We start from the raw sequence: 26,794 nt of genomic DNA, 5'->3' as shown, positions 1-26,794 counted from the left end.
CAGAACTGTTTGTCCATCACCACCGTTGCTGTCCGCACGGCCGGCCCCCTGAACTGTTTTGGCTCTTGTGCTGTCGACCTCCGGGTCGACCCCCTGAACATTTCATGAACTCTTGTTGAGCTCTGGTTTGGTTTGGTTTTTGATCTGTTTTCCTGTGTTCTTGAACTGTTTTCTTGTGGGGTTTTTGGACTGATCTGGACTCTTGTGCTCCTTGTTTTTTTTTGTTTTTTGTTTGGATCCTCCTTTACCTTTTCCACACGGCTCTTCTTACTCGCCGTGACAGTTTCTCTTGTAAATAAATTCACTTAACTACATATGCTAATGTAATAAATGTATAAGACTATATACTTGTACAACTTTTGTTATAAAGAACTTAGATATTAATTTAGTTATTAGTCAGTTATCATAGTTATAAATAGAAAGCCCAGAGTATTTTTTGAGACTGAGTAAACGAATAAATTATCGAAATTTCCCATTAATTACAATCCCCAAATTACTTTTTAATGGATTGAGATCATATTAATTGTTTGATCTATTTCCCTCATTTTTTTTATTCATAAATAATATACAGAGTCATCATATTATTTATTGGTGCAAATGAAACCTATTAATGTCTGTGAAGGTTCTCAGTCATCCAGGTCATCGTAGTCACAGGAGCTTGGAAAGAAAAGCGTCTGGACTTCTTTAAGTTGCTTGAAGACGTTTCACCTCTCATCCGAGAAGCTTCTTCAGTTCTAAGGTCAAATGGTGGAGAGTCCCAGATATAAACCTAGTGGGAGTGACCCCCCACAGAGGGACAAAAGGACCCCCTGATGATCCTCTAATCGCCTGAGCCAAGGTGGGAAACTGGGTGTGGGTCCCAATCAGCCAGAGTTTCGGGTGAGTTCATTGTGAAACCTGGCCCCACCTTATCATGCGAATTCCTGAGGTCAGATGGCCCAGGATGTGAGTGGGCGTTAAGGCGTCTGGGAAGGGATCTCAAAACTGGATTATAGATGGCAGAGAGTTGGTGTCGTAAACCCCCGCCTCTGTTCAAAGATGGTCGCTCACAGTGGACATAGATGGCTTCTTTCACTCCTCTTTCAAACCATCTGTCCTCTCTGTCCAAAATGTGAACATTGGCATCCTCGAAAGAGTGTCCTTTATCCTTTAGATGCAGATGGACTGCTGAGTCTTGTCCTGTGGAGGTGGCTCTTCTGTGTTGTGCCATGCGCTTGTGAAGTGGCTGTTTGGTCTCTCCAATGTAGAGGTCTGAGCATTCCTCGCTGCACTGTACAGCATACACCACATTGTTAAGTCTGTGTTTTGGCGTTTTGTCTTTGGGGTGAACCAGTTTCTGTCTGAGCGTGTTGCTGGGTCTGAAATACACTGGGATGTCATGCTTGGAGAAAACTCTCCTGAGTTTCTCTGATACGCCGGCTACATAGGGGATGACAATGTTGTTGCGTCTGTCCTCCCTCGCTGGTGTCTGATCTTCTTTTCTGTGCCTCTTTGCTGACTTTAAGAACGCCCATTTAGTTTTGAGTGCTTCCTTTACATGTGTGTGTTCCTTCTTTTTCCCTTCAGGCTTAGAGGGAACATGTTCTGCCCGGTGGTGTAGGGTCCTGATTACTCCAAGTTTGTGTTCCAAAGGGTGATGGGAGTCAAAGAGGAGGTACTGGTCCGTGTGTGTGGGCTTCCGGTAAACTTCGATGTTGAGTTTGCCGTTCTCTTCAATGTGCACAGCGCAGTCCAGGAAAGGCAAACAGTTGTCCTTTGTGTCTTCCCTGGTGAACTTGATGTTTTTATCCACAGCGTTAATGTGCGCAGTGAAGGATTCCACTTCTTGTGTCTTGATTTTGACCCAGGTGTCGTCCACATATCTGTACCAGTGGCTGGGTACTCTTCCTTTGAAAGAGCCAAGAGCCTTCCTTTCCACTTCCTCCATGTAAAGGTTAGCTACAATAGGTGACACGGGGGAGCCCATGGCACAACCATGTTTTTGTCTGTAGAAGCCTTCGTTGTACTTAAATATGTAGTGGTGAGGCAGAGGTCTAACAGTGTGCAGGTCTGATCGGGTGTGAAGTTGGTCCTGTCCTCCAAGGAGCTGTCTTCTTGTAGTCATTTTCTGACAGTCTCCACGGCCTCCGTGGTGGGTATGCAAGTGAAGAGAGAGACTACATCAAAGGACACCATGGTTTCATCTGGATCCAGGGTAAGTTTCTGGACCTTGTCGGTGAAGTCGGTGGAGTTCTTGATGTGGTGTGGGGTGTTCCCCACGAGAGGCGCAAGGATGGTAGCAAGGTGTTTAGCAATGTTGTAAGTGGCTGAGTTTATGCTACTGACTATGGGTCTGAGTGGGACAGCTTCCTTGTGGAGATTAGGAAGTCCGTAGATGCAGGGTATGGCATCCCCTGGGAAAAGGCGGTGATATGTAAGGCGGTCAATGATTTTGTCCTTTTCAAAGTCTTGAAGGCAAGCTATAACTTTCTTTTTGTAGCTGCTTGTGGGGTCTCGCTTTAGGGCTTCGTAGGTATTGTTGTCACTGAGGAGAGTAGTGATCTTTGTGTGGTAATCTGTAGTGTTTAGGACCACGGTGCATCTTCCCTTATCAGCTGGTAAAACAGTGATGTTGTGGTCTTTGCTCAGGGAAGCGACGGCCTTCTTTTCTTGTATTGTGAGGTTGGATGGAGGGACTTTGGCACTGGAGAGCGTGGCTGAGACTTTCATCCTGATTTGCTCTGCTTCTGTCTGTGATAATTTATTAATCCGTATGGCAGATTCTGTGGCTGTGATGAGGTCCACTATGGGCAACTGTTGTGGAGAAATGGCAAAATTGAGTCCTTTGGCTAATACTCTCTTTTCAGGTTCAGTGAGAATCCTGTCTGAAAAGTTCTTAACCCATTTCTCCTGACTGGCATCAGGTGTGTTTTCTTCTCTGGGTTGTGTTGGTTCAGAATGAGGAGTGTGTGTTTTTGAAAGCAAGGTGTGAAATTTCCTGCGTTGTCTTTCTTTTCCTTTAGAGTGTTGGGCCCGCTGAGCCTTGTCCACAAACTTGTAAACCTCTTCTAAAATTGGAGAGGGTAGAAGGATTTCCAGTTCCTGCAGGGTCTGGCTGATCTTGATCTGGAGGGCATCTATGGTGAAATGCACCTGTCTTATCCTTTCACTTAAAAGGTGATTTTGTGCTCTCTGTAGAATCAAGTCTGCTCTGTATCCCCTGACAGTGGATCCAAGGCGCAGGCTCTTAGGAACAACTCTGCTTTGTCTACATCTTAGGTTGAAACGGAGATGGTTCCTATAATCCGCTAGTTTCCTTGATTCCCTTTCATACTCCCGCACCAGTTGAAGGGTGTTCCTCCCAAAATGTACGGCAATATGTCTGTGAAGGTTCTCAGTCATCCAGGTCATCGTAGTCACAGGAGCTTGGAAAGAAAAGCGTCTGGACTTCTTTAAGTCTATTAATATTGGCAGTGAGTCTTAATCCCTACATTCCTTATGTAATCCCTCTTCTTTAGCTTCCTTATGTTTTCTAAGTGTTGATCCTTGTAAATATAGAGTTAGAAATCTCAACTATATTGGAACAACACTGTACAGCCATTGACAGTATGCTAAATTGGGGTAATGTGTGCATTTCTCTTTTTTCTCCTCTTGATCCAGCTGTTTCTGAGAAGCTGCACTTTGGGCACCGGTTCAGCTCACTGAGCCAAGCAGGCGACCATACGCCACACAGCTGAGAGTGGGTTCGAATCCACTCTGACTCTCTCTCTTGCACAGACAGCATCATAGCATATGTCATCTCAAGGTAACTTATACAGGAAGGTTAAGTGTGTGCGTAAACTGAATTATTTCAGAGCAGTAGCACCACTAAGCTTTGCACCTTACCGCCTTTGCTCGTCTCCATGCTCCCCAGAAGGAACTGTTAGGCACTCGTCCATGTGACCATGAAGTAGGCGCAGAACATCTCCTCCAATAAGGAAACCTAAAAGAAAGCAAAGGGTGAGGATTTTTGTTTTTTTATTAAATGAATGGAGATAAAAGGGGCAGATAGGAGGGCAGATCAGAGGGTGAAACTTGATACATAATTCTCCAGAGAAATGACAAAAAAGCAGCAGTACACCTGCTATCTTGCATGCGTTGCTATTTTTGAAACTCATTTGAGTATTCGGATGAACCTGACGTGGGAAGGCAGCAACTGATCTTTATATTTCTGAAACACCCCTGTTCAGATATATAAAGATCAGTAGAAATACTTGTCCAAATGAAAAACAGCTATGTTTCAAACAATGGCACTCAAAACATCAGCGTCGGTGAAAAAGTGAGTCATGAACTATTTCTGGACGTCCCACAAAAATGAGAATTTGGTTACAGATACAAAATTGTGAAAAGCTCCATAGCATTTTGTATAGAGGTGTTATACTGAAAAAAGATGACTGACGTTACTGCACCCTACTTGGTAAAATCTAGACAGAGAATTATTAAGAAAGGTTTTCAGTCTGTTTGTGGATATAGTAATAGATGTAACAGAGGTCAGCAAGCACCTTGTTCCAAAGAACAGGACCACAATAACAGAAAGCACTCTCAGCAGACTGTGATCTGATTCTGGGAACAGTTAAAAGATCTGAACCTGATGACCTGAGAGGTCTGACTGGGCTGTAGACAGTGAGCAAATCAGAGATGTACTGGGGCGGGGGGACTAATAGAACTAATAGAAGAATTTTAAAGGTAATTCTATATTGCCCTGGAGCCAAATGAATAGAACTGAATGAGCTGAAGACGTCCTACTAATGATTTGGGGAGTGCTGCAAACAGAGCATTGTGATAAGCTATTCTAATAATCTCACCAGTAGCTGCCTCGTCCTGAGCCTGGTTCTTCCTGTTAAAAGGGAGTTTTTCATTCAGACTGTCACCAAGTGCTTGCTCACAGGGGGTCATCTGCTCGTTGGGGCTTTCTCTGTAATATTGTAAGTTCTTTACCTCAAAATATAAAACTCCTTGAGGCAGCTGGTGTTATGATTTGGTGCTTTATAAATAAAGCTCAATTGAATTGAACTAGAACTAATCTACTCAATATGAACAGGATCCACTTTCTCAGTGTCATTTTGAAGATAACAACCCATGTTCCTCTCTGGAGCATCCATTGGAGTGTGAATGTCAGACAGCAGAAAGAAAAAAGTGCTTGTTTTAGGCATGTTGTATAAATAACTATGAGTATGTAAATTAGAAAAGCGTTACAGAAGAACCAGTCCATTTACGATTAAATAAACCAAGGACTGACCCTAGAGAAACTCTGATTGAATTTTCAGTTTTTAACCTTTGATTTTGATGGGAGCCAATCAAGAACCTGACCTGTTAAACCAACAGTGTCACAAAGCCTTTGAATTAGGTTGTCATGGTCAACAGTGTTGAAAGCAGCAGAGACATCAGGAAGAACTGAAACTCTCTGTGAATCACTGTTGATCCTCCTGTTCATCAGTAATAACTGTTTAGTAAGAGCTGTTTCTGTGTTATGATGAGCTCTGAATCATGACTGCTACTTATCATTAAGACTGTGAGTTGAAACGATTTTCCAGATACTTTGCTGAGGAGTAAAAGATTAGACATACGTCTGCAATTATTAATTACCAATAGATTACAGTACCAATAGATTACAGTACCAATAGATTACAGTACATATAAGTGACACAGGGAACCTGCCAGACTGTAGAGAGCTGTTGATAATATTTACTAAATGGTTTATAAAAAGTGAGATGCAGATCTGAACAGTTTGGTGGGGACGGGGTAAAGTAAAGAAGGTTTGCTGAAGATTTGCCAAATGGAAGGCCATGCTTTAAACTGCAGGGCGTGACACGGATGGACAGGGTTTAATGTGAACAACATCACAGGATCTTTGAGGTCTGCTGGCTTCCTGTTGGTGACTGATCCATTGTTATTGCTTTAACATGAGCACAGTAAGTAATATATTGATGTATTAGTAACTGTAGATGTTGAAGAGTTATGTGATCATGAGGTCCCAAAATACTGATAAGAATTTAGCAATTCCATTAGTAGTGCAGTACGCTATTTTCCTCCTCGCCACACAAACTGGAATCAGGTTCTTTACAAGAACCAGTTCTCAGCTCCACATGATAAGCAGCTGGAATAAGTGCGGGTTGATTAGGACTGGCATAAGGACCCAGATGATAGTAGCTGGACTGCTCAGACTGAATAGGTGGTAAAGAACTGATTTAACCTGCTGAAATGGGAATACAGAGTGGACAATAGGAGATGTTCGAGAACAGACGTTTTAGTTTAAGTTCGTTTGAATGCTTGTATTTGACTTTCCAGTTGGGCTGTTTTCTGGCTGAGCTGAAGAGTAGCCAGAAGGCAAGATGGTAGCAGATCTCTGAGGTGGAATCCGTCTGTAGCTATTTACCATTGGGTGCCATAGGGTGGCCAAAGGGGGGATCCACAGAGTAGAAGAGTACACACTGACAACAAACTGAAATGGGTTGAAAACACCGCTGCACTCTACTCTTTTAATATCTGTCGGACGGACAATGCTCAGGATTGTCTATGAGTCTGTTGTGGTCAGTGCCATCCTCTGTGCTGCTGTATGCTGGAGAAGCAGGTTGGAGGTTGTGGATGCCAACAGACTCAATAAACTGATCCCCAAACCAAGTAACATTGTGGGGATGGAGCTGGACTCTCTTAAGATGGTGTTGGAGAGTCCAAGATAAGGACAATACCTCCTACCGACTCCATGATGTGCTGGCCAGTCGCAGGAGCATGCTCAGTGAGAGACTGACATGACCAAAATGCACCACTGAACAAGACAGGAAGTCATTCCTGTACAACTCCTCCATCTAAAGCACAAGTACACATTGCAATAGTTGCACATCCTTACTAATTGCACATCCTCTACCGAGGCAGTAACAGTACAGTATGATAAAACGCGCACCTCTATGTCGACCATTTATATTTAATTAGTGTAATATAGAGGGATATTTATAATGAGAGCTATTTGTATCTATTAGAGTCATGTTGTTATCATTTCCAACTTGTAATATATTGTTTTATTTAGTTACTGTTCTTACAGTCTTGGAGTAACTGTGACTACATAATTGGACAGCGGTAATCCAGGTAGTATATCGCAGCTATATGGTGGAAATAAAGCATTTTGACTCTTGCTATTGACGTCTGTTTAAGAATGTAAGTAAAAACTTCTTAAGTTGTTGAAAAGATGACAATATTTGTTTTCAGTGCAGCTAAACTTTAATAAACTGTCTTCTACAGAAAAACCTGATAAGTCCAACTATGACAGGCTCGTATATAAGCCGACTGTTACAACACATGAACTGTGCATGGATGGGGTTTATGCTATATACTTGTCCCTTTTTTGAGAATACAGATTATTTAAGGGTCAGATTATTGTTCGATTTATTTTTGGTTGTTGTTATATATATTTTATATTTTATATTCTTTATATTCTGAACAAAGGTAAAACTGCAAAAAAGGAAGAAAAAAGAAGAGAGAGAGAAAGAGATAAGGATACCTTGTGCTACTTCACTCCCAGAACAGATGGGAGCCACACTCCACAGTGTCTGCTGGAAGGCTGCATCGACATGGAGACTGCCATTACCATAGGACAGGTGCTACAGGAAACAGACGTGAGTCATGTTTGAACTATTTACTGACACACCACACTGAAATATATACAGAAAGTATTTCCAAATCAGAAACACCAGTTAGACAGTAGGAAAAGCAAATCAGTCCTGATTCATGAGATTATGTGATTATTCAGATACTTTCACAGTACAGGATTAGAGGTACAGTTTTATATTCTATAAAGTAAGTGTTTTAAATATATAGAGAGGGAAAAGGAAAGCAGAGCCAATGGAGAGCAAGATGCTGCAGAATGATTTCGGGAAATTAGGGCCGAGTCACACAGGCATAGAGACCCTTCAGCTTTCATCTGGCACCCACGGGTCCCAAAGGAAACATTTATTTCCCAACTGTGTTGAGATTTGTGACATGATCACATTATTTGTGCAGATTTCTCAGTTGTCATATAATATTACAATCCAATCTATAACTTTAATAATAAATGATGAATACAACAAATACTATACATTTAATAAATAATTATAATATAACTAATAATAATAATACATTTTATTTAAAAATAGCGCCTTTCAAAGCACCCAAGGACACTGTACAACAGATAAAAACACAGAAACTGGAAGTCGTTTTGTTGCCTAAACCTCAAAAAAAGACCCAATAAAATAGTGAATAAAATTGGAAAGTATTTGCAGTCTCTTGTGATTGTATGCCAACGCTACACAACCTTATACTCTTTTTAAAACTAGTGTTATAAACACCAGTTACATCTTTACAATAACTGTGCAGATAACGGTCTGTAAACCAGTTATTAACCAGAGTATAAACACTGTTATCTTATTGTTTTTCTACAGTAAATGTATTTATAAAGGTGCTACTGACATGAAATTATCACCAGATGTTGGCAACAACCCATCCAATACAAAGATGCAAAGAAGATGTCCATGAATCTTCTTTAGATCAATAGAAAGAAAGATGGCGCCTGTGTGTTTGGCATGCCGTCTATCGCTCTCTTCTATTTGTTTTATTTTATTGTTTTTAGTCAATTTTGTGCAACATGTCAGCCCTACATTGTTTTATGATCGCCAGACATTATAGGAAATAGGCTTATCTACTAAAGCTTTAGCTTGGTTTGGAAATGACAACCAAGGCTTTCTGCCTCCTGATTTGGAAGTAACACCACCTAACTGGCGCTCCTTACCACTGCCACTGGATGTGCGGAAGCGACGCAGGAGACGGGGTAACCGTGAAGGTCGCCTTGTCAAACTGAGACTCAGGATCTCTTGTTTTCCTCATGAGCTTTGCTCAATTTGTCGATCCTGCCCGCAACTCTTGGTGCCGTTGCGTGCTTTGGACCCGGTGGACTCCTGCTTGGTTCCTGTTGTGGGATCTCTTGAGAAGGGTTCTGCAAAACCCTCTCCTCTCCGACATCTGCGTTGGCGTGGAGTGGACCGAACAAACCTCCGACCTGTGGATCTGGTTGTTGCTGCCTCGGAAGCTCCCGAGCAAATTCCTCTCAGGTTGGGATTAATTAACGCCAGATCGGTGGCAAATAAGACATTTATTTTGAAGGAATTTTTCTGACACAATTTGACACAGTGGATCACGATTTGCTGATCTCCCGCTTACAGCACTGTGTGGGAATTTCTGGTTCGGCACTTTTGTGGTTAAAGTCCTATCTCTTATGTAGCTTCATCCTCTGTGGCCCCTCTGCTTTGGGGTGCGCCACAGGGATCTATTCTTGGGCCATTATTGTTTTCACTGTACCTTTTGCCTCTTGGCGCGATTTTCCGAATGCATAAAGTGCCATTACATCTATACGCAGATGACTGCCAGCTCTATTTACCTTTTAGTCATTCTGATAGTCTCCCAACTGGACCTCTGCTTGACTGCCTTACTGATGTCAAAGCATGGATGGCAAAAAACTTTTTAAATTTTAATGATCAGAAGACTGAAGCAATTTTATTTGGCCCAAATCGTTCTTCTCATACTCCGGATGTTGATCTTGCAGCTTTGACTTCCCAACTAAAGAGTTCTATCACAAATCTGGGAGTTAAAATTGATTCTGCACTTCTGTACAATCAGCATTTTATCACCTCAGACGTTTATCAAAGGTTAAGCCCTTTCTTTCCAAGCGTGACTTGGAAAGCGTTATTCATGCCTTTATTACCTCACGTTTAGATTATTGCAATTCTCTTTTAACAGTGGTTTGGCAGGGCACTTTGTCACGCTTGCAATTAGTGCAAAATGCTGCGGCGCGATTTTTAACTGGCAGAAGAAAATTTGATCACATCTCTCCGATTTTGGCCTCTTTACACTGGCTTCCAATTGAATTCAGGATCCGTTTTAAAGTCCTTTTATTGGCTTTTAAATCTCTAAATGGTCTGGCACCTGTTTATTTGTCTGACTTGTTGAAGCCCCACTCGTTCCCTTCGGTCAGCTGAGCAGTTGCTGCTTTCGGTCCCAAAGTCACGGCTGAAACTTAGAGGAGACCGAGCGTTCTCTGTTGCAGCGCCGATGCTTTGGAATAACCTTCCTCTCCATATTAGACAGGCTGCATCAGTGCCAGTTTTTAAGTCTTTATTAAAAACCTATTTTTATTCTCTGGCTTTTAACTCTGTGGGTAACTGATATTTATTTATTTATTTATTTATTTATTATTTTTTTATTGCTACATCTGGTTTTATTACTATGTGCATGTTAGTATTGTACAGCACTTTGGTCTACCAGGTGTGTTTTTAAAGTGCTATATAAATAAATAAATGATGATGACAGATGATGATGAATTACATTTTGTGTAATAAGGAGAAATGACATGGGGAAAACGTACTGAACACATGAAGAAAGGGAGGCACAAAAAGGCATGGAACTGCTGAAATCTATCAGTAATTAAACAGCAATCCTGCCACTTGGTGCAAATTAATTTCAGCTGGTTCCAGCTGATGGCCTATAAAGAGACGTCTCATTACCAAGGTGTGATCGTGGCTCAAGAGTTGGGAGTTCATCTTGTAATCTGGAAGGTTGTCAGTTCGAGCCCCGGCTCCGACAGTCTCGGTCGTTGTGTCCTTGGGCAAGACACTTCACCCGTTGCCTACTGGTGGTGGTCAGAGGGCCCGTGACGCCAGTGTCCGGCAGCCTCGCCTCTGTCAGCGCGCCCCAGGGTGGCTGTGGCCACAATGTAGCTGCCATCACCAGTGTGTGAATGTGTGTGTGAATGGGTGGATGACTGAATGTAGTGTAAAGCGCTTTGGGGTCCATAGGGACTAAGTAAAGTGCTATACAAATACAGGTGTCATACATGAAACATCTCATGATGGATAAAACCAGTGAGCTCTCTCATGAAGGTACTGGTTACAGAAGAATTTTTAAACTGCTAAAGGTATCATGGTATGGGGCAGTTCTTCATCATATGGCACTAGCATGCCTCATATAACTGATTAAAAAAAGAAAATCTGCTGCCATCTACCAGGATGATGAACATTAAATAAGGATGTTTCACACAGGACAATGAGACGATGATGCTGCTAGAATCCAATCACCTGACCTGAATCCAGCTGAAAATCTATGGAAAGAACTAAAGACTGTGTCAATTTTTATTATTACGCAAAACTTAATTTATTGACATCTATGGTTTGATTTCTCTTGGCATGTACAGATTGGATGGGATGTGACTGACTTCTGCTGAGAATTTCTGTCGACAGCACTTTTAGAAATATATTTTTTTAGAAAATAGGTGATGTCTTCAATATTTATTTTGCCTGCTGTAAATATAATTTGTAAATCCTACTAGTACTAGGACACGTCTTGCCACATGAAGAAAGAAAGCAAGCAACATCAAGATCTGAGTTCATCTTTGCTGGCATGTTCCCACACACAGCTGCTACTGACCAGATATCTTTCAGAGGAGACGCTGACCAGGATGAGATCATCTCCCACTCTAACCTTTTCTCCCTCCGAGCGCTGCTTTGATGCTGGATGGATGGTCCACCAGCATGCCTCGCCTACACACACACACACACACACACACACACACACACACACACACACACACACACACACACCATCATCATCATCATCATCATCATCATCATCAGTATTACAGGAGATAAAGCAGCGATGTGTCCATGAAAAACAAACTTGTGTCCATTTCCTTGCTGGGTGTGCACCACTTTGGTTCAACCCTGAAACTGTTGTAATTTCCATGACTTTTAAAAAGAGAGCTCAGCAATAAGGCAGACAGTAGATCTCGGTGTGGTGCATTATGTTTCTCCACAGCAGCTTTCATTTATCAGCAGTCAGACTCTATAATAATACCGAGTTTCATTCCAGTAATGATGTCAAGAAACTAAAAGCAAACAGCAGCATGACACACAAAACAGACGTTTTGCTGAACTTGTTCTCGCTAATACAGCTATACAGGAGGGTGTGGGGGGTGTATATGATATTTAACATATAACAACTTTATTTTGTTGAAGCTAGTTGATGTTTACACTCTGCGTAACACTCCTTTATCCAAAATTCACAACTGGTGAATTTTTAAAGAAAGTCAACTTTTTGGATTATATGCAATCGTGTGAGCAGTCAAATATTTTCACTTGGGCCAGGCTGGATATTTTACAGTGTTACACAACAAGGACTATCTGAAGTGTTTTTATTTATTATCGTTTTCCATTGTTTTAGCTTTTAAATGAGACACGCTCATTTCGTTTAGCGGTGGTGCAGATATTTGTACAAAACATAAATACCTGTGGTATCCTCCTGCAGCCCCACGTCAAAAGCCAGTTTGTCTGTGGATGAACGCGAGGTGGACAGGCAGCACAGGTACTAAACAGAGAAACACAAATAAATAAAATGATTTTATCAATCAAATTATCAAGAAATGACAGTACATTCACTGAACCTCTAGAACTGTGCGTGAACATTTAAACATTGTGCCTTAGCAGAGGGATGAATGAAAGGCTTTTCTTTTTCTTATTCCCAACTATGTTACAACATTCATGATAAAAGGATCTTTTTGCACTATGTTTTTAGATGTAGTCTGTGTCACTGACCATTCCACTGTAAGAGTGTCGCAGGAGCACAGCATGTCCATACAGTAGAGTCCTATGACCTCCTCCCTGGGCCATCTGAGAGAATTATTGAAAGACAACAACACAGAACGTTAAAGCACACATGTCAATAAACAGGAGAGCTAAAGCTGCCAATACAATAGACAAAGGCAGAAATAAAATTTTGGCTTTATATAAAGAAAAACAAGATGTTTCATAGCAGCTTAGAGGTACCCTTTGTAGAAGTGTAATCATTGCTACGTCACGGCCATCTTTCCATCCTTAGCTCATGGCGTAATTACAATATTCTATTGATTTCAAATGAAACAATGACTTGGGCACTGAGCCGATGGACTCACTGCTAACACCTGCTTCACATTCAGAGTGTCTTTTCTGGTCTAACAGTTATATTGCTGCTTAGAATATGACACGTGGGGGGTTTTTCTTGACACTTGAGCAGGCAACCACATCCCACATGTCTGGGCCACAGTGCACAGCTCTGAGTCTGCAACCCTCCACTAGCCAATGAATGCAAAAATTATCAAATTATTTTGAAAAAGAAATTCTTCTTATAACAAAAACGTTTCATTATATTTTGTTCACTGCTATTGTTCTCAATTTCTCTGATTTGTGATGGATATATCAAAAAACTATATGCCTGATATTGTGAAGTCCACAAAAGTAGCTCAGACTACTCAGGGCCTGAGAGCTGTTGGATTTTGACCAGGCACCCTCAGTACAGGAAGGACTGGAGCCGGCTCTCTGTTTAAAAAGTCCAAGTCTTTGACCCTATGAGTATTATCCAGTAGGCAAACAGAGCTTGGATGGAGCCGGGGAGGAGACCTGCCAAGCTGTAACTGCTTCCTGCTGATGTCAATCTTGCTTCATCTGAAAGCGTGCTTGCCAGGGTGGGCCTCCGATCAAGCCCTCCCCTCAGCCACACCCATTATCAGCAGCTCACCTCTAAATCTGTGCACTTGGCAACTAACTGGGTATCATTAGTGATGACCATCATTCAAAAGGTAGGCCACTACCCTTTGAATGATGTAATAATAATAATACAGGTTATCATGTATACTTGTATTCCATGTACTGTAGGTCAAAATCTACATCAGTATAAGCAGCTCTTACAGGTTACTCTGGCCTCTAACAGTAACACACCCCTGGGACCCTGGGAGAGCGTCACTTTAACACTCAGCTCTCTCTTCATCAGGACGGACCGTAGCAACGAGCCAGACACCCCATGATCCCAACGCACCTCCTACGGGAGACCCCTAGGGACACGGTCAAATGCCTTGTCCATTTCCACAAAATACATGTAGTGGTTGGGCAAACTCCCATGCACCCTCCAGTATCCTCAAGAGTAGAGAGCTGGTCCAGTGTTCTGCGACCAGCACAAAAACCACTTTGTTCCTCCTGTAGCCAAGGTTCAACTAACAGACGAACTTTCCTTTCCAGCACGCTGGCATTGACTTTACTGGGGAGGCTGAGGAGATGGAGCACACCCCCTGGTCCCCCTTCTGAAAGATGGGAACCACCCTCATCTCCAAAACGCAGAAACAAATTAAATCAGTTTTGGGTTTTTTTTTGAGGAGGCAGACATTGTCTCCAGACTGATGTGATCTAGAATTAAATTTCTCTATTGATTAATGCATAAGCTGTTTTTTGACTTCCAGTTCATGAGAAAAGTTTTCTTAGCAATCCATAAGGAACATATGTGATGTGTTTACTTATCTAGTTCACTTTTTCCCCCTAAGATGGACAGCTTGGGTGAGGTTGGGATCCAGCAGCTAAACCACGTCGTCACATATCCAGAGCCTTTTGACAGGTGTGCAGGACCATATAGCATGCATATAGTTCTCAGCAGAGTTGTCTTTGCAATGGGCACATTTGTCTGAGTATGTAAGGCCCATTTGGAACAACCTTTGTCCTCTATAGTGTGCTCTGTAGAGAATTTTGTATTGTACAAGTTGTAAGTTGGGCTTTTCTGAAGGTGTTTAAGCGTATCGTGTCCAGAATCTTTTATCTGGATTTATGGAAAGATCTTGCTCCCAATTGATGGTTTGGAGGGATATTGATTCATCAGTTTTAAACAATAGCTTATAATTTTGGGCAATAGGCATTTGAGGGTGCTGATATTTAAAAATTGTGGGACCAAGTAGGTATTTCTAGATTCAGTTGATTGGGATTAAATTTTTCCTGTATTATGGACTTTAGTTACTTATATTAAAGAAAGGTATTGTTGCTGATTCTATAGTTTGATATGGAACTTTCCTTACTGTTTTTTACCACTTTCTCATGCCACGATGACAATTGTAATATTTTCTTTCTCTGACAAGTATATGGAATGTTCCAAATGGGTGCTGGTTTACATGGGATAAGTGAATGCCATGGTCCTCCAGTCCTTCCCAGTCAACCTGCCTTTTCTGCTTTGTTTTGATCCCATTGTTTCCTGGACAGTTTTCCTACCCTGAAGCCAGCCACACCCGCTGGCAATCATACTCACCTGCTGACGATGATTCTCATCACAGGCACACTATTTCACATAATGGCTGGACTTCAGCCAACACTGGATCATTGAATGACACAGTGCCTGAACAGTCAGTCAGTGCTATGGTGAAAGATCCCTTGTCCTTCGTCGTGGTTAGTCACCCAATTATCGTGTCTTGTTTAGCCAGGACAACAATCGGGAGAGTGTCGAGAGAGCCGTGCACCACTTGCAAATATTTCTGAATGGATTTTTGAGCGCCACAGATCGAGAGAGGGATTCACTGCATGGGAGCTGGGAAATCATCATGGAGGGAACCACGTTTTTTGATACTGCTTCGCACGTCGTTGCTTGTTTCTTCACTGTAAATAAATTCACTGTCGCTTCTCAGGAAGTACTGCATTTGGGTCTTGTTTCTCCCACAAGCTTGACAGTGAAGACTTAATTTTTAAGATTAAGATATGTTAAGGCTTTTAAAGCAGTTTTGATGCTTAATATTGGAGTTTACAATTGGCAAATGAGAGATTTTTACTTGTCCATAGAATGCTTATTCTAGGTCCAGCCAAGCCCTGTCTAATATGAGCTTGGTTTAATCCATTTTGAAACATGTAGCAATCTATTGGATAAGAAGTAGTGATAAAAATGTGCTAGTGCTAGACCACCATTGTGCTTTGGGTTTTGTAGAATATTTAGACTTATCTGTGATGGTTTATTTTCCATAAAAATGTACGTTTTGTTGGTGTCATCTGGGGACCACCGCCTCATTAGCACGCCATCCTGCAGGAAAAAACAGGGAAGGGTTGCACTTTCCCCACCAGTGACAGCAGCTGTAAAACAGGAACTGAAAGACTCGTAATTTTTCTGTGATTTAAACAAAGTAAGAGAGGGTTTATTAGGGGTCAGTAAAAGCAAGTGCTTTATTTTAAGCGGAATCATTGTTTTAATGGTGGCAACTCATCTGCCCTATTTTCAGACTGTTGCATTTACATGGACAGTGTGCACTAATAAGAAGGCCAGTAAATACCTGCAGAGGGTAAGGGAAGTCCTGAGGAGTCAGCTGAATAGATAAAAGAAGTTCCAGACAATCAACACCTATGTCCTGTACTTGATCACCTATGTCGGTGATCAGGTACCCTGCTGGGGTAATAAGCTGGCCAAAGGAGGAGATAGAAGCCACTGACATCAAGACAAGGAAGCTCCTCGCCATTCTTGGAGGGTTTCACCCCAAATCCAGCACCCTGAGATGGTGCGCTAAGAGAAAGGAAGGAGTCTAAGGACTGGTGAGCAGCAGAACCACTGTCCAGGATGAGCCAACCAACATTCATGAGTACATCAGAAGATGGCCACAACTGACTTTGTGATTAGTGAATACCTCAGGCAGCAGAAACCCGAGAAAAAAGAGGAGCAAAGAGAAGAACCATCATCAAAGGACAGGCCCCTGCATGGTATTTACCACCAGCAGATAGAGGAGGTGGCTGACATCCAGCAGTCCTACCAGTGGCTGGACAAAGCTGGACTGAAAGACAGCACAGAGGCTCTAATCATGGCAGCAAAGGAACAAGCTCTTAACACAAGATCCATACAGACTGGGATCTACCACACCAGGCAAGACCCCAGGTGTGCAAAGATGGTCCTCAGACAATCCAGCACATAACAGCAGGGTGTAAGATGCTAGCAGGCAGGCCACACATGGAGCACCATAACCAAGTGGCCGGCATAATATACAGAAACATCTGTGCCGAGTATGGCCTGGAAATGGAATACCAGCCCAGGGTGGTCAGGAATGACTGAGCTAAGATCCTGTGGGACTTCCAGATACAGAAAGACAAACTGTTGATTGCTAACAGTACACAACATCCGAGAGCTGAGAGTGCAGTCCTAGGAAGAACTTATTTAATGTGCAGTAAATGATGCGATGGATATTAATGTGATATCAATATCTACTTTAATCTTTAAAATCTTGATAGTATTGTTAGAATATTAACAGAAGTAAGTTTGTTGCCTCGGGCTGTTTCTAGAAGTCTTCTGAGTTTATTATATGTCTGCTGCTTCAAGAGCAGAAGGATCAACCTATGGTCTTCTTCAAAGTCAGACTTAATTTACACCATTATCCACAACATTGAGACAGTAATGATAAAGACCTAACAGCAAGTGATACTGAGAACTTCAGAGAGGTCACCAGGCGCAGGTTCATAGCATAAATGCTAGTATTACGATGAATACATTTTGTTGGCTTCTCTGATTATTAAAGGAATTGTGAAACTATAGTTGCCATGGTAAGTGACACCATGCATTATAAAGCACCTGGACTACTGTTAAATCTCACATGGTGTAATTTGACTGTGTCGCACAAATGCTGTGGCTTGTTCTGTCAGTGCAACCTAACTTGACAGAGTACCTTCATTTTAACCTGATGACAAAGCGCCAATGATGTTACATCTACCGTGTCTAAAATGGGTGACAGTGTAACTATTAGCTGTAATCAAACAGCAGTAAATATAGATTAGTATACTTTACATTGATGCTAGATTGTAATTTTACAGTGTTGTATGCATGATGTGTCAGAAATCAGTTCAGGTTGGTTGCCTTAATGTGTCAGTATATGCCTAGATTTATATTTGTAAGTGCATGTGTTTGTTTGTGTCTGTTTTTCATGGTTCTCGCCTTGATACCTACTGAGTGTGAAAAATATACCACTAATACCACTACATCTGCACTGTGTACCAAGTTGCCAGTCTACCACAGTTTATCAGACTCAGAGCTAATTACCAAATTTGATTCACCACAAAACTGTTCACATGAATAAAGCAGATCCATCCATCCATCCATCTTCATCCGCTTTGTCCGGGGCCGGGTCGCGGGGGCAGCAGCCTAAGCAAAGAGGCCCAGACCTCCCTCTCCCCAGCCACCTCCTCCAGCTTATCCGGGGGAATACCAAGGCGTTCCCAGGCCAGCCGAGAGATATAATCTCTCCAGCGTGTCCTGGGTGTGCCCCGGGGCCTCCTCCCGGTGGGACATGCCTGGAACACCTCACCCAGGAGGCGCCCAGGGGGCATCCTTGTCAGATGCCCGAACCACCTCAGCTGGCTCCTTTCGATGTGGAGCAGCAGCTGCTCTACTCTGAGCCCCTCCCGGATGGCCGAACTTCTCACCCTATCTCTAAGGGAGAGGCCAGCCACCCTTCGGAGGAAGCTCATTTCTGCCGCTTGTATCCGCGATCTCGTTCTTTCGGTCACTACCCACAGCTCGTGGCCATAGGTGAGGGTAGGGACGTAGATCGACCGGTAAATTGAGAGCTTCGCTTTTACACTCAGCTCCCTCTTCACCACGACGGACCGGTGCAGCGTCCGCATTACTGCAGCTGCAGCCCCAATCCGTCTGTTGATCTCCGGCTCCCTTCTCCCATCACTCGCGAACAAGACCCCGAGATACTTGAACTCCTCCACTTGGGGCAGGAACTCATCCCCGACCCGGAGTGGGCACTCCACCCTTTTCCGGCTGAGAACCATGGCCTCAGATTTGGAGGTGCTGATCCTCATTCCCGCTGCTTCACACTCGGCTGCGAACCGTTCCAGTGCGAGCTGGAGGCCCTCACCCGATGAAGCCAACAGAACCACATCATCTGCAAAAATCAGAGATGAGATTCTGAGGCCACCAAAGCGAAAGCCCTCCGCCACTTGGCTGCGCCTAGAAATCCTGTCCATAAAAATTATGAACAGAACCGGAGACAAAGGGCAGCCCCGGCGAAGCCCATCACCCACCGGAAACGAGTCCGACTTATTGCCGGCAATGCGAACCAAGCTCTTGCAACGGTTGTATAGGGATCGAATGGCCCGTAGCAATGGGCCAGACACCCCATACTCCCGCAACACCTCCCACAGGACACCCCAAGGGACACGGTCGAATGCCTTCTCCAAGTCCACAAAACACATGTAGACTGGTTGGGCAAACTCCCATGCACCCTCAAGTATCCTGGAGAGGATAAAGAGCTGGTCCAGTGTTCCGCGACCAGGACGAAAACCGCATTGTTCCTCCTGTATCCGAGGTTCGACTAACGGACGAACTCTCCTTTCCAGCACCCTGGCATAGACTTTCCCAGGGAGGCTGAGGAGTGTGATCCCCCTGTAGTTGGAACACACCCTCCGGTCCCCTTTCTTAAAGATGGGGACCACCACCCCGGTCTGCCAGTCCACAGGTACTGCCCCTGATCTCCACGCAACATTGCAGAGGCGTGTCAACCAGGACAGCCCTACAACGTCCAGAGCCTTCAGGAACTCGGGGCGGACCTCATCAACACCAGGGGCTCTGCCACCAAGGAGTTGTTTAACTGCCTCAGTGACCTCGCCCCCGGAAATTGGCGGGTCATTCCCCTCATCCCCAGACTCTGCTTCCTCCTCGGAAGACGTGTCAGTGGGATTAAGGAGGTCCTCGAAGTATTCCTTCCACCGCCTGACAATTTTCTCAGTCGACGTCAGCAGCGCTCCGCCAGCACTATACACAGTGCAGGTAGAGCACCGCTTTCCCCTCCTGAGACGTCTGACGGTTTGCCAGAATCTCTTCGAGGCAGTCCGAAAGTCTTTTTCCATGGCCTCTCCGAACTCCTCCCACACCCGAGTTTTTGCTTCAGCCACTGCCCGAGCCGCATTCCGCTTGGCCTGTCGATACCTGTCGGCTGCCTCCGGAGTCCCACAGGCTAACCAAGCCCGATAGGACTCCTTCTTCAGCCTGGTGGCTCCCTTCACCTCTGGTGTCCACCATTTGGTTCGGGGATTACCACCACGGCAGGCACCAACCACCTTGCGGCCGCAGCTCAATGCAGCAGCTTCGGCAATGGAGACGCTGAACATGGTCCATTCGGACTCAATGTCCCCAGTCTCCCTCGGAATGCTGTTGAAGCTCTGCCGGAGGTGTGCGTTGAAGATCTCGCGGACTGGGGCCTCTGCTAGACGTTCCCAGCACACTCTCACTACGCGTTTAGGTGCACCAGGTCTGTCCAGCGTCTTCCCCCGCCACCTGATCCAACTCACCACCAGGTGGTGATCAGTTGACAGCTCAGCCCCTCTCTTTACCCGAGTGTCCAGAACATATGGTCGCAGATCTGCTGATACGATTACAAAATCGATCATCGACCTGCGGCCTAGAGCATCCTGGTGCCACGTGCACTTATGGACACTCTTATGTTCGAACAGGGTGTTCGTTATGGCCAAACTGTGATTAGCACAGAAGTCCAATAACAAAGCACCGCTCGGGTTCAGATCAGGGAGGCCGTTCCTCCCAATCACGCCCCTCCAGGTCTCGCTGTCGTTACCCACGTGAGCATTGAAGTCTCCCAGCCGAGCACCCCCCAGCACCCCCCCCCCCCCCCCCCCCCCCCCCCCCCCCAGGGACTCTAAGAAGGCTGGGTACTCTGAGCTGCCACTCGGCGCATAAGCGCAGATGACAGTCAGGACCTGTTCCCCGACCCTAAGGCGTAGGGAACAAATCCTCTCGTCCACCGGGAAAAACCCCAACGTACCGGCAGCAAGCCGAGGGGATATTAGGATACCCACCCCAGCCCGCCACCTCTCACCAGGGGCAACTCCAGACTGAGACAGAGTCCAGCCCCTCTCCAGGAGACTGGTTCCAGAGCCCAAGCCATGTGTAGAGGTGAGCCCGACTATATCTAGCCGGTACCTCTCAACCTCACGCACTAACTCAGGCTCCTTCCCCACCAGAGAGGTGACATTCCATGTCCCTATTGCCAGTCTTGGCAGCCGGGGGTCAGTCCTCCAGGGCCTCCGCTCCTGGCCGCCACCCGGCACACAATGCACCCGACCCCTATGGCGCCTCCTGCGGGTGGTGGGCCTGTGGGAGGATGGGCCCATGTCTCCTCTTCGGGCTGTGCCCGGCCGGGCCCCATGGACTAAGGCCCGGCCACCAGACGCTCGCCCTCGGGCACCCTCCCCGGGCCTGGCTCCAGGGCGGGGCCCCGGTAACCCTATCCCGGGCAGGGTAAACTGTTCCCTCGGTGTCCTTTTCATAAGGGTCTTATGAATCGCTCTTTGTCTGGTCCCTCACCCAGGGCCAATTTGCCATGGGAGACCCTACCAGGGGGCAAAAGCCCCCAGACAACATAGCCCCTGGGATCCCTGTGACACACAAACCCCTCCACCACGATAAGGTAGCGATTCAATAAAGCAGATATTTAATAAAAGTTTGAGTCATAATTTTCAAGAATTAGTCACCTTTGTTGTAGACATTTAGGTAAAAATAGAGTTGCACAAAAAGCATATATCAGGGGAAAAGGCATGCAGGTCTCTTCAGCATTACAGTACAAGTTTTACATGACTCATTCTGCAAATGTATTATAAGTCTGGCTGAAAGGGAACACTGAAATTAGCTATCTGAAGTGTCATTTTGCTGAAGCCATTTGGAATCATTATTTAGCAAAGCTCCACTGCTTAACCAATCATCCTGTATAAGTTTTTTTTGTGTGTAAAGCTTCTGATAGCTTTGGTGTTTAAAATAAATGTACCCGTATAAACATGTACCTATTTGTAGTCTCAAACTTTTTCTGCAATTGTTCTTATTAGAAGCTAAAAAAAAAAAACATTATGCACTCTGTTCCACAATTTTATGGACATTTTATAACAACATCTTGTCACTCATCATCCAGGTGACTTCATCAGTCTCAGCTGACTGCAGGTTTCCCCAACATTATAAACATTACATTTGCATAATGACTGAAACTAGCACCACGGAAGGAACAATGAGCTGGGAGGTCAGTTCCTTCATTATTAATATTCAAATTGTTGTGACAATTGACCAACAACCACTGATCAGTTGATCACTGATCAATGACCATTGATCAATGGCCATGAGTACCATTCACAGGGAGGTGGTGATCAGTGATCACCCTTAGTGATCCCTTGTGTGTGTCAGGAGTATTGGAACAGTTGAAACACATTTTCTATAAACACAGTGTCCCTTTGACTTTTAAACCCCAAGGATCGGGTCCCCCGACACAAACAGAGTAACATAGTGTTCGCTGTTAAGTGCAGGAGGATTGGCAGGATTTATACATCGGGGGAAACCAAAGAACCTCTGGCAAAGCAGATGGCACAACACAGACGAGCCACCTCATCAGGCCAAGACTCTGCAGTCATAACGACTATTGGCCATTGATCAATGGTCATGGCAATTTACAGATTAATGTTCAAGGAACTGACCTGACATTCCATTGTGCACTCAGTGGCGCTAGTTTCACTCATTATGCAAATGTACTGTTTGGCTGGGGAAACCTGCTTAGACAGAAGAATTCACTTGAATGAGTGAAGTGATGTTTCTACCACTAAAAACGCCACATCCACATGAACAGCATCAAGTTTTTGGATGATTGCACATGCATCAAGACATTTTATAACAACAATGAAATAAAGGACAATGGGACAGCATTAGTGAACTATAACTCATTTGTACTGCATTTTTCTCTGGTTCTCCTGTCTTCACTGGAAGCCAGATCTCCAGTTTAATAGCCACTGCCATATGGGGAACTGAATATTCAATCTGGCTGATCTTGCACTTTGGTTCTTGTTGATTCTGGGAAAGTCAATCACAATTTTCACAGATGCAAAGTTCAAAACCACAGACTGATTTTCTGTAGTTCAATAGCTGGAATTCATATCATGCATGGACACATAAATAGTTTTCAAGTTTGGCAATAAAAGGTTCTACTCATTGCAGGAGATAAGTGCAAGCAGGGACACCAGTCATTTCTCAAGGTGCTCCGTCTTAAAAAATGTCCCTGTTATGTCTCTTCGTCTGCCTCAATCTCCTGAAATTTGTCCTATACACCACACAGGCTGTTTACTCCAGAGATCAGCTGATCACCCTGATGCTGGTTGACAGACCCACAGATGTACCAAATGAAATCTGGAGGAAAACACAGCGAGGATGCAGACGTGGAGGACAGAAGAGGAGAAGGAAGGAGACAGTGAGACAGCAGAGGCTCGAAGAGAGAAGGAGGTACAAACCATGTCTGCTGTCTATTATAATGGGGAACGTTCGGTCGCTAGTAAACAAGATGGACGCGCTAACAGCGCTAGCACGGAGTCAGAGGGAATACCGGGAGTGTAGCTTGATGCGTTTCACTGAATCACAGATGCGCCAGGATGTTCCCGACGACAACGCATCCGCGGAAGTCTTCCAAAGTGTTCGGGGCTGCTGGGACGGCGCTGTGAGCAGTAAGTAGAGGAGGAAGGAGCGGGGCTTGCCATTCTCATTAACAACCGCTGGTGTAACCCTGCCCGCATAACAATCTAAGAACTGGTTTGTTGCCCGAACTTGAACTGTGCGCTGTTAGACTCAGGCCATATTATTTGCCCATTACTCATGTAATCTTGGTGGCTGTTTACGTTCCTCCCTCTGCCGACCTTACTGTGAGAACATCAATGGGCTCACTGAGTGTATCACTGACCACATAAACTTCTGCACAGGCTTCATTGTCCCAGCTAATTTTTACCCAAATAACAAGCTGTGGATGACTAAGGACATCAAAGCCCTCCTCAATGACAAAAAGAGGGCTTTCAGAGGGGGCAAAAAGAGAAGGTGAGAAGGGTCCAGGTGTTACTGAAGGACACGATCAGAGAGGCTAAGGACAATTACAGGAGAAAGCTGGAGTGGAAACTATCACTTTCATTCACGACCAGGTTCAGAAGCAAAGGAGGAGGCTCCACTCAGGTAGGTCTGCGGGACCAGATGGAGTGAGTCCGCTTGTCCTCAAGGCCTGTGCTCCCCAGCTTTGTGGAGTCTTTCATAAACTGTTCTGGTTGAGTCTGAGTCTGCAGAGAGTCCCGGTGCTGTGGAAGACATCATGCCTCGTCCCTGTATCAAAGACGCCACGTCCCAGTGGCCCCCAGGATTACAGGCCTGTGGCACTGACCTCCCACATCATGAAGACCCTGGAAAGACTCGTCCTGGAGCAGCTCCGACCCACAGTCAGACCACATCAGGATCCCCTTCAGTTTGCTTACCGACCCCACCTCGGAGCTGAGGACACCATCATCTACCTGCTCAAGTGTGTCTACGCCCATCTCGTCCAGTTGGTGAGATGTGAACTTGTGAGGTTCATGGTTTTTTTTACTTTTCCAGTGCATTCCTCACCATCAGGCCGACCCTCCTGGGTGATAAGCTAACAGCGATGCAGGTGGATGCTTCTCTGGTGTCCTGGATTGTTGATTATCTGACAGGACGACCAATATATGTGTGTCTTCCCAAATGTGTGTCTGACAAGGTGATCAGCAACACAAGGGACTGTCCTCTCCCCCTTCCTCTTCACCCTCTACACCACAGACTTCAGCCACAGCACAGAGACCTCCATCTTCAGAAGTTTTCTGATGACTCTGCGGTGGTTGGATGCATCATCAGGGGTAATGAGTCAGGCTGTGGTTGACTCCTTTGACATGTGGTCTGAGCAGAATCATTTGCAGCTCAACGTGGCAAAGACCAAGGAAGACCAGGAAACTCTTGACCCCTGTTTCAATCTAAGGAGTCAACGTGGACATTGTGAAGGGCTATAAATACCTTGGAGTATGCATAGACAATAAACTGGACTGGACGTTCAGCGAGAGACTGAGATTACCAAAAAGCACCACTGAACGACACAGGAAGTCATTCCTGCCTGTGGCCATCTCCCTGTACAACTCCTCCATCTAACACACTGTAAACACTGCAATAGTTACACCCTTTTGCACATGCTCTGCAGTAAAATAGCATATGACAAAGTTCACAGGTTAGAGTCAAATGTCAATCATATATATTCTGCCTCTGTAATATTCTTGTCAATATTCTTGATATTTATTTATAATTGAGTGATTTGTATATATTAGTGCTATTTCCTAAATTTGTAAAATCTGTAACATTTTGTATTGTTTAAATAGTTTAGTCTGTTACTGTTACTGTCCTGGAGCAACTGTAACCCAATAATTTCCATAGGGATTAATAAAGTATTCTGACTCTGATTCTGATTTATCAGTACATATCCATGTTTTTATATCTAAGTGTAAAGACAAAGCTGACACTTGTGAGACAGCGATGTGAGCATCACAGCAGATGCCTTTGTGTCAAAGTAACTGAGGATAAAACACAGAAAAACATCAAGGAGATTTTCCTAGCCTGGCTTTTTATAGCACCTAGCCGCTTTAAAATATTCTGCAGTAGTTAAAAAACTGAAAACTGAAGAAGACCATGAATCAATATATGAACATTGCCTGATGCTACTGAAGTGAAGCAGAGCAAAGTAACAGAGGTTTATTAGAGACACGGCTAAGTGTTTTGCAGTTTTGCATCATCTGTAAAACTTTAAATTTCTTGAACAGGTATTGAACAGCAGAAATGAGGCTTTCTTGTCAGAGGTTATCTTTGAAAAAAAAAAGAGCAGCAGCCAACAGCACTGCACACAACAGATAGACTGGTGCGTAATAAGCACCAAAGCATACTAAGCAAGCGAATAATGCAGAAAATACACTGGGAGAGAGTTCTGCAGGAAGTAAAAGCAAAGGTAAGAGAGAATGCATGACAGTGCTTATCAAATTTGAAGCGTAGCGTTGATCTTCTTTTGCTGCTGGTTTAGTCAATTTTGGTCGGAGAGTGAAGAAACCTGCAGCTTCAGAATCTGTGAGATGTCAGCTTTCACCATCCAGAATGTCCGTGTACGTGCCGTCGGGTGAACGGGGAGCTCCACGCTTTAATTTTACATGTTTTTGCAGAACTGTTTACCTCATTTCCTGTTTTAACTCTTTGGTGGTTGTTGAAATAGTTTCGTGAGATTTAACCTGAGATCCTGGCATTTCTGGCAAAATACATTTATTAGTTCTGTCAGCGTTAATCTCGTTAAAATGATGTTAATGCCATAACTGCATTAACGCAGCAAATCTCCGTTAGAGAGTTAGCGCGGATCACCCCGTGCATCGGGCTGCATGGTACTAATGTATAACTAGCTAACCGTGCTAATGCGTTGACGCCGTGCAGCCCCTTGGACAGGGCGATCCGTGCTAACTCGCTAACAGAGATTTGCCGCGTTAATGCAGTTATGGCGTTAACGTCATTTTAACGAGATTAACACTGACAGCACTAACATTTATATTTAAAAATCGATTCGAAATTGAATGAATCGACATCGCATTATTCAAACTACATTTTTTAAACCCACACCTATCTTATACAACTTGAAATGTGTTCATGTTTAGTGATGGACAGCGAAGAAGGATCCAAATGTGGACTAAGGAAGGCAGGCGAAAGTTAGCAAAAGGCGAGGTGACGCAAAAATTGTCCACAGGCAAAAAACAAATCCAGGAAATACAGATACAGCCACTTAAAACAGCTGCCTTATACCTGACAGGGCCATGCAACCACGAGTAGTAACGCCCCTATGCGGCATTTAGGAAAACCGTTGGTAATGTCTTGTGTATCCATCAGAGGGCGAGGAGCTGTGTAGTGGCGCATTCATTTACAAGCTTGCTAAACAATATATTTATACCTTGTAAATTTGTTAAGCTAGTCTATAATTATGAGAGAAGCATAACGTTGAACCTTTCTATAAAACACTGATATAGGTAAATGCTTGCAGCAAATAAAATACAAGTTGTGCACACTGAGAAAGCCAGACAAAAGGTAATAATTCTATGATTATTGTGACCTGTGT

General features: G+C 44.2%; 1 protein-coding gene and 1 long non-coding RNA gene across 2 annotated transcripts in view; one reads left to right on the top strand and one right to left on the bottom strand.

Annotated features, from left to right (window-relative positions):
* LOC146662904 (ryanodine receptor 2-like) overlaps window positions 1-26,794 on the bottom strand; it is a 317,890-nt gene that overhangs the window by 211,729 nt on the left and 79,367 nt on the right. Inside the window, exons 4-8 of the mRNA XM_085415489.1 lie at window positions 12,630-12,704; window positions 12,324-12,402; window positions 11,467-11,579; window positions 7,514-7,613; window positions 3,865-3,961 (exon numbers count right to left, since the gene is read on the bottom strand). Of these exons, the coding sequence (XP_085271615.1) occupies window positions 3,865-3,961; window positions 7,514-7,613; window positions 11,467-11,579; window positions 12,324-12,402; window positions 12,630-12,704 (464 nt within the window). The remainder of the gene's footprint in view (window positions 1-3,864; window positions 3,962-7,513; window positions 7,614-11,466; window positions 11,580-12,323; window positions 12,403-12,629; window positions 12,705-26,794) is intronic.
* Window positions 1-26,794, top strand: part of LOC146662905 (uncharacterized) — a 413,626-nt gene that overhangs the window by 316,647 nt on the left and 70,185 nt on the right. The gene's annotated exons all lie outside the window — the stretch shown is intronic.

Source organism: Rhamphochromis longiceps, linkage group LG8, assembly GCF_057381845.1.
Source record: "Rhamphochromis longiceps isolate RC_006_pf linkage group LG8, R_longiceps_female_GT1.1, whole genome shotgun sequence".
Lineage (NCBI taxonomy): Eukaryota > Metazoa > Chordata > Actinopteri > Cichliformes > Cichlidae > Rhamphochromis > Rhamphochromis longiceps.
The sequence above is the reverse complement of the archived record's forward strand: the minus strand, read 5'-3'. Positions and strand labels throughout refer to the sequence as shown.